The following is a 7,324-nucleotide window of genomic DNA, read 5'->3' as shown; positions in this document are numbered from 1 at the left end:
CAAGGAAGGACACGAACATGCCGATCTGCGCTGCTTTTCCCGCCGAGAGACGAGAGGCGGCAGGCGGCGAGCAGCTCTCGCAGTTTCTGCCGTCTGAGAGACAAACTGCAGCCTCGTGTTCGATGTCCTGTTTGAGGGCAGGTTGGAGAAGCAGCTTGTGATTGGAGGGTCGTCGGTTCCCCACCAGACGGGCAGGAAAAATTTAGGTGTGGTGGAGTGATTAAAGAGAAAAATAATACTGCCCCCCACCCCCCCACTAGCCGACTGATGTGCCCTTGAGCAAGGCACTTAACCCCAAGTTTGCTCCCCTTAGTGGAACCAGGATAACTTTGCAGAACCAGAAGAACTTTGTGGAACCAGATCCTGGTGTTTCGAAACGGGCTGGCAGAGGAGGCCTCCCTGATCCTCCTGGGTCTCCTGCCAGCCTCGCCTGAACACGTGAAGAAAGTCTCAAGAGCTTGTTTATGTGCTAGTAAGCTGGGTCCACTAGCAGTACCAGACCACAGTACTCTGTGGGCACACACGGAATAAACAGCTTTAAGTGCGTGTGGGTGAGTGTTTACTTGTGGGCTTCCTTGACTCTTTTTAACATAACATCCATTTATTGATGTACTGCGTCTGATGTTCGGGTGACGTCTTATGTAAAGAATTCTCCTAACTTTATTACTGAAGTTTTAAGTAACCTGAAGCTGCGAGGAAACAGACAGAAACTGTGGAATTTGGCCTCATTTTAAACAAAAACAACACACTGACCTGTGGCAGGTTGGATCATTCATATCATTACTGCCACCCTGTGGCTGTGGTGGGAACTACAACTGAAGACCACATCAGCGCCACCAATAAAATAAACTTTATTTATGATGCATTCTTTAAAAACGAGAGCAAAACCTTCTATCACAAGCAGCAGCCATTCATCCTGATTCACACGAAAGCTCTGCACACAGCAGACCTGAGCTCAGTGAGGACATTCAGAGCTCTGAGTCTTCTGCTTGCTGCTCGAGTCACTGGAGCAGCTTTTCCAAAAGAGATATCAAAAAAGCATCATGACTGCTCAAAAGCAGAGATAAAAACTGTCTAACAGTGGATTTCTGGCTGTTTTTAGACCCTTCATCAGGCTGAGGGCCTCAAAGTGCGCATGAAGCAAGTGTTTAAAGTCAAGTGTTCTCATTGGAAAAATGAACCAAACAGTGAAGGCGACACAACAAATCAGTTATAAACACACAACATTTGAAACTACTATACATACAGTGTTCGACTCAAAAGCCCTATAATAATCACTATTAAAACACATGAAATGATAAGGTTTACATTCAACATTTATCTAATCTATCATTAATTGCCCTTAAATATGTATTTTCCCTATGGGAATTTTGCATTGAGGCTACAACAAAGCTAGCAAGATGAGCACTAGTACAAACCAAACGTTAGCTCACCGCTGAGTGTGAAGGTCTATAAGAAACAACTTGTGTTTAAAAACGCTCTGCAGAGTGCAGAGAGGAAGAGGAAGTGACTTCGCCCACTCTGGATATTCGCATGTTGTGTGTGGCACCTACACCTGTTCAGTCACACATGTAGGTCAGTGTTTCTATGGAGTATGAATGTGCCCTTTTGAAAGAATTTTGAGATCCTGGAAAGAGTGGATGATCTGGTTTTACTGGCCTTTTGCAATCACCACCAGTAGTCTGAACTGACTCTTGGGGTCTGGGGTCTGGGGTCCGGGGTCCGGGGTCCGGGGTCCAGGGTCCGGGGTCAGGTGAGGGAGGGTTTGGGCTCGTATTTCACCCTGTTGAAGTCATCGACTGTGGTTTCTACTGGAGGTGTCTTCCAGTAGTTCTCCAGACCCAAAGTCAGACACAGAGCAATGGCCACCATCTGCAGCGCACACACACACACACACACAAATGACTACATACAAACTGAAAAGTGTGGAAGATGAAGTTTAAATGCAGAACAGCAGGCCAGAGACATGACAGTTTGTCGGCTTCATCACTTCCCACAGACGTGAGTGTGTCACTGCTCCGTCCCTCCGTCACCGTGTCCTTCAACAGCAGTGAGTCATCTGCAGTCCTCCCGCTATTGTGGGTGTGTTTACTTCTGCTGTGCTCTGTGCACCATCCACCTTTCATGATCACAATAGCTCAGCTCAAAACTGAAAACACCAGCCGGTTTGCTAGATGGCAACAAGAATCCACAATGAGGCTGGTTGAAGAGCCAGAACCAGAACTCAGTGCAAAGGGAGCTTTTGTAAACTCGACAAGAAGTATTCAACTTCTGCTTCTGTTAACTGTCTTCCACTGATCAATGTCAATCAGATCAGAATTCCTTTATTAATCCCTGGAGGGAAATTCTTGAATTTGATGCAGATTTGTCTGTCTGTTTGTCTGTCTGTCTGTCACAATTTTTCAGACTTTCCCCCCTCGTTTTTCCTTTCTCTCCTGCAGTTTCTCTTGAGCCAAGAGTCTGCAGTTTGGCCTTTTTGCAGTTCTGTTGCTGTTAAGATGAGATCAGCTGCAACAGTCTGTCATTATCTTTGTTCATATAAAATAAGCTGTAAAGATGTAAAGCAAAGAGGAGGTCACAGAGCAGTTAAACTGAGTAGAACGAGATGCGTACCGTGATGGTGGCGAAGGCTGAAATGATTCCTATCCTCAGTTTGATGGGGAAGCTCAGGTAGCTCTTCAGGATGGGACCGCAGGGCTGCCACAAACAGGCCAAAGGTCAACAGGAATAACACTTTCTTACCTCCGATGTGCATTAGACAAACTTCAGTCTCTATGTTAACCTCCCACCAGTGAGGTCGGAGGTCACGGGCGTCCCCATAGGATGAGAGTTGGGTGAAAGCTGGTACAGCCTGAGGAACAGCCTGAAGGCTCAAAGCTACATCAGTTTTCCCAAACAGAAATGAAAGGAAACGAAGGCAAGAATCCTTGAAGACAAGCAACAGGGACGAAACAAATGAAAAGGGAAGTCAAGAGGAAGTGGCAGGAGGAAAAGAGATAAAAGAGGGGAAAAATAACCACACAAAGAATGGAGTTAGTGAGGAAAGGAGGAGACGACCATGCAGTCACCTTGGAGTGAACCCATAATATTCCGGTGATTTGCGGGCTCGGAGGGTGAAGGTCACTGCCCGCCATCACGCAGGAGCCATCTGAGCTCGAGTTACCCCACTGAGAGCTGCGAGACAAACAGGAGGACAAAACTGAGGCAGCATTTCTGGAACACAACGAGGCCAGAGACACAAACAACAACAACAACAACAGCCAAATCAACATTTTTGCTGCAGTCTGAGCATGTAAAGTTCAGAAGGGCTTTTTCTAGAATGTTCCAAACCTATCGAGACTCTCAAAGCTCTTTGTGTAAACAAAAACATTTCTAAAAATCCTTCTACAAGACTCAACAACTTTCAGAAATGCAGAACTCCAGAAGCCCAAAAGCTCCTGAAACGACTCAAGATTTCACAAATCTGAGAATCTTAAAAGAAAAACGTGTCCCACACTACAATTAGAGTTTGTAAATGGGTCAGGAAAATGGCAAAAATCACCCAGATGTGGAGATTCTACAATGATAAAAACTATCTATGAACAAGAACTCTTCTGCAACAAACTCGCACTTGTGTCTAGAAACTCAAAGGCTGTTTGAGTGACCTAAAACTTTGTCTTGAAGGTGAAACGTTTTTGGAGGCGTACTTGTGGTAGGAGGCTGGAGGGGAAGTGGGAGGCGTGCAGAAACAGGAGGCAGGAAGCTGATCGTCCCAGTCCTCAAAACTCCTCAGACCACAACAGGAGTCCTGAGAGACAGACATTGAAGACTTGTGGAGTCGTGTACTGAGCAGTCAAATCTTTTCATGGAACTTTCTTATAAGCTTGTGTGACTGAAAATGCAGAGGAAAGCTGAAGCGCTAACAGGCTATGCTAACAGCACCAGCACAAACTTAAATCTGCTTTTCTCTGCGTTGTGTGTGTGATGTGATGCAAGTCCTGCTGGGTCACATCACATTTCATCTCCTCGTCTCTCACCGAGGCCTGGAGTTTATTCAGCTCGTTCTGGATGTAGCGCTCTGCTCTGTGGAGGGGAGTTACGTTCAGAAACACCTCATCCACCGCACTGTCCATCTGCACGGCACAACAGTGATGGAGAAGAGATCACGTGCTTATAGTGACACAGAAACACCCACACAGACCGAGCTTCACCACAGCCACAGGAGGAGTTACCTGAGCTTGAACCTGAACCAGCGGTGAGGCAACAACCATCAGAGCCACAAACTCCACAAATATGAGAGCAGAAAACTGAAGAAGAGAATCACAGATTAGCTGTGCCCCGTGTGTGTGTGTGTGTGTGTGTGTGTGTGTGTGTGTGTGTGTGTGTGTGTGTGTGTGTGTGTGTGTGTGGACCATTAACTGTATATAAGGATGGACGACAGAGAAAGAGAGCTCCCCAGAAGAGAAGCCCAAACGTCTGTATTGCCCCCTGGTGGCTGGCTGCAGTACAGCTCGTAAGCTCCTCCCCCTCCATTTTAGCAGCTAAACTAAAAACTCAAAGTACACGTCAGATAAATTTTCCCCAATTGGTTTCAGTCATTTTAGGTTGTTCTTTTCATGCTGATGTGTGTGTCATGCTGTGTGTGTGTGTGTGTGTGTGTGTGTGTATGTGTCTCACCACCACCAGCAGAGGTTTGAGGTCCAGTGTCGCAGCACAGACACCCAGAACAGACAAAATCACAGTGACCGGACCGAACACCTGCAGCACCAGCAGACCATCGCTGCTGGACAGCTGGAGCAGAGACAACAGGGACAGACGTCCACTACATTCAGACTGCAGGCGTACTTTATAATTTAAGTTACTTTATTGATCCCCATCACTGCATTTAACTGCATTTAACTGCATTTAACCCATCACTGATTGAAACACACACACATGCAACATGCAGTGAAACACACAGGAGCAGTGGGCTGCATATTGGGGGTTAAGTGCCTTGCTCAAGGGCACATCAGCCGGCTAATGGAGGATGGGGAGATTATCAACTCCGCCAGCGACCTTCCAATCACAAGCCGCTTCTCCAACCTCGAGGCCACGGCTGCCCCCAGATCATCCAGCTTGTACGTTTCCTGCTGACATGAACCTTGGGAGTCGTGGTTAACGTCTCACTGAGATTTGATGCTGATGTTTCAGCCAGGAGGGTTTCAGATCCATGTCAGACTACAAATCACTGAACTGACTCAAAAAAGACAATTTAAAGAGAGGATAAACATTGACGCAGCAGAATCAGAGAGCCTGCGTTACCCACAATGCAACTGGAACACAGACAGACAAACTCAGCAAAACAGAATTAGTGTAAAGAAATAAAATAAATGATCAGATTCCAGTGAAAACACCTGCAAACAAAACATGAAATGACCTAAACTGTATAAATAATGAGTTTATTAAACATTTTAATCATTTGTCAGATATTTATAGGACAGATTGAGATTTTTCTTTAGATATATTTCCTATGTTTAGCTTTTTTAATTATTGTTTAATTTAGGTAGAGAAACTGAAATGCTCATTTGATAATTAGGCCAGTTATTGTTTCACTTTTGTTTAATTTCCTCTCCATGAACATAATCATGTCGCATCTGGAAGCAATCGGGTGCTGAAAACCTAAAGTTCAGCAGCTGCAGACAAACTTAAACGTGATGACTCGGTTACCTCAGCAACTAGCATGTTGCTGTCGATGGAGGAAAACCCGACGCCGATCATCACCACACCAGAAACCTGCAGAGAGACAAAGAAAACTTTGGTGACTGAGGGCTCGTTGGCTTTAAGGGAGGAGGAAGAGGAGGAAGATGAGGAGGAGGAGGAGGAGGAAGTTTTTAACAGCAGCAACATTCCTCTGAAACTGCTCTGTTTCCCCAGAGAGGCGATCATCAGCCTCCCGTCAGCTGGGAACTCGCAGACGTCATCACAGCTTCCAGACTCTGTTAGCAGGTTTAGTAAATACTCTGACACTGAAGTATTCCTTCTGAGTGATGTCACCCTGTGTGCTGTTACGGCGCTGCGCTAAAACGCAACAGCGAATAAATAAATCTGATGTGGTTCAGATTTTGGGGTTTTTTTGTGCTGTAGCACAAATAAAAGAAGAACAAAATGCTTCAAAAGGTTCAGGTTTGTTACACAAACAAGAAGTCATGCAAACGTGTTTGAGTTCTTATTGCTGTGATCAGCAGGATACTGCGAGTGTTTGTGCTAACGTCTCAGCGTTTAGACAAAGAGAAAGTAAGAAGCCTACATGATGATGAAGACGTGACACAAACAAGCAAGAAATAATATAAATGATCAGTTCATCAGACTGCGCTGCACCTCTCACACACAGTAGTGCTTTATTTAAACATTACAATTCAGACAATACAAAAGTCAAAACCATTTAAAACACAGCAGCAGTAAACATTTCAGGTGAAAACAGGCTGACTGACTGTAACTGAAGATAAAACAAAACACACTGTGACCTTTCTGAGCTGTTAGCTGAGGGACAAGCAGGTTCCGTCGTGTGCAAACCAGTTGAGGTCCAACTGAACAGTTTAACCACACAAACCACAGGAGACTGAAAGGTGAAAACATCCTGAGGATATCAGACAGAGTGAATACGACGCCTGTCGGGAAGCTTTCTAATCGTTCTCAAGCCTCACACGTGAATATAAAATAAAACAGTGAGCCATTGTCCATGAACAGTTACACGACTGCTGATGAAGATCATGTGATTCAAATGTGACTCAAATCTAAAGGTGTCACATCACGTTTCCCTCCAACATGTGAAGTTTCATGTTTCTGTATTACAAGTTTTATTTTTATAAATGTTATATTTTATTAACTACAAACTGTGTAAAACTGTGTTTTAAAGCACTGAAGCGAAACAAAAGCTAAAATTAAAATAAAACACACAAATTATTCACCATAACCAAACACAAACATCCTGTTAGCCGTTAGCAGTTTGCAATTAGCGGTTAGCTTACCAGAAGCAGCACGGTGACACAGATGGCGAGTCCTCGTAAGTAACTCCTGCAGCGAGCCATGACTGCTGTCTGAGGGAGTCGAGTTAAAATAGAAACAGAGTAAAGACCACAGCTGACCCAGAGTGTGTGTGTGTGTGTGACTGTGTGTGTGTGTGTGTGTGTGTGTGATAGATGTTGTTTAAATCTCACAAGTGTTTGGCTGCAGAACGAAGAACATGACCAAGTTTGGAAGATCAGCTGGAGAGTCGGGAAAGAAGGAGAGAAGAGGAGGAAACAAGGAAGCAGAAGAGAGAAGGAGAGGAGCAAGCAAGGGAGGAGAGGAGAGAAGGACGAAACAA

General features: G+C 45.0%; 1 protein-coding gene across 1 annotated transcript; it reads right to left on the bottom strand.

The window, feature by feature from the left end:
* Positions 1-834: 834 nt before the first annotated feature.
* LOC124054017 (23 kDa integral membrane protein-like) lies at positions 835-7,324 on the bottom strand. Its single transcript, XM_046379658.1, has 10 exons — positions 7,176-7,324; positions 6,987-7,055; positions 5,686-5,751; positions 4,657-4,770; positions 4,212-4,286; positions 4,017-4,112; positions 3,687-3,787; positions 3,069-3,174; positions 2,614-2,697; positions 835-1,872 (listed from the first exon to the last, which is right to left on the bottom strand). Exons 2-10 carry the CDS (start codon positions 7,044-7,046, stop codon positions 1,750-1,752), a joined length of 825 nt encoding a protein of 274 aa, XP_046235614.1. The 5' UTR covers positions 7,047-7,055; positions 7,176-7,324; the 3' UTR covers positions 835-1,749.

This window comes from Scatophagus argus, chromosome 22 (assembly GCF_020382885.2).
Source record: "Scatophagus argus isolate fScaArg1 chromosome 22, fScaArg1.pri, whole genome shotgun sequence".
In the NCBI taxonomy this organism is placed as follows: Eukaryota; Metazoa; Chordata; class Actinopteri; family Scatophagidae; genus Scatophagus; species Scatophagus argus.
This window is presented reverse-complemented; position numbering and strand designations above follow the sequence as displayed.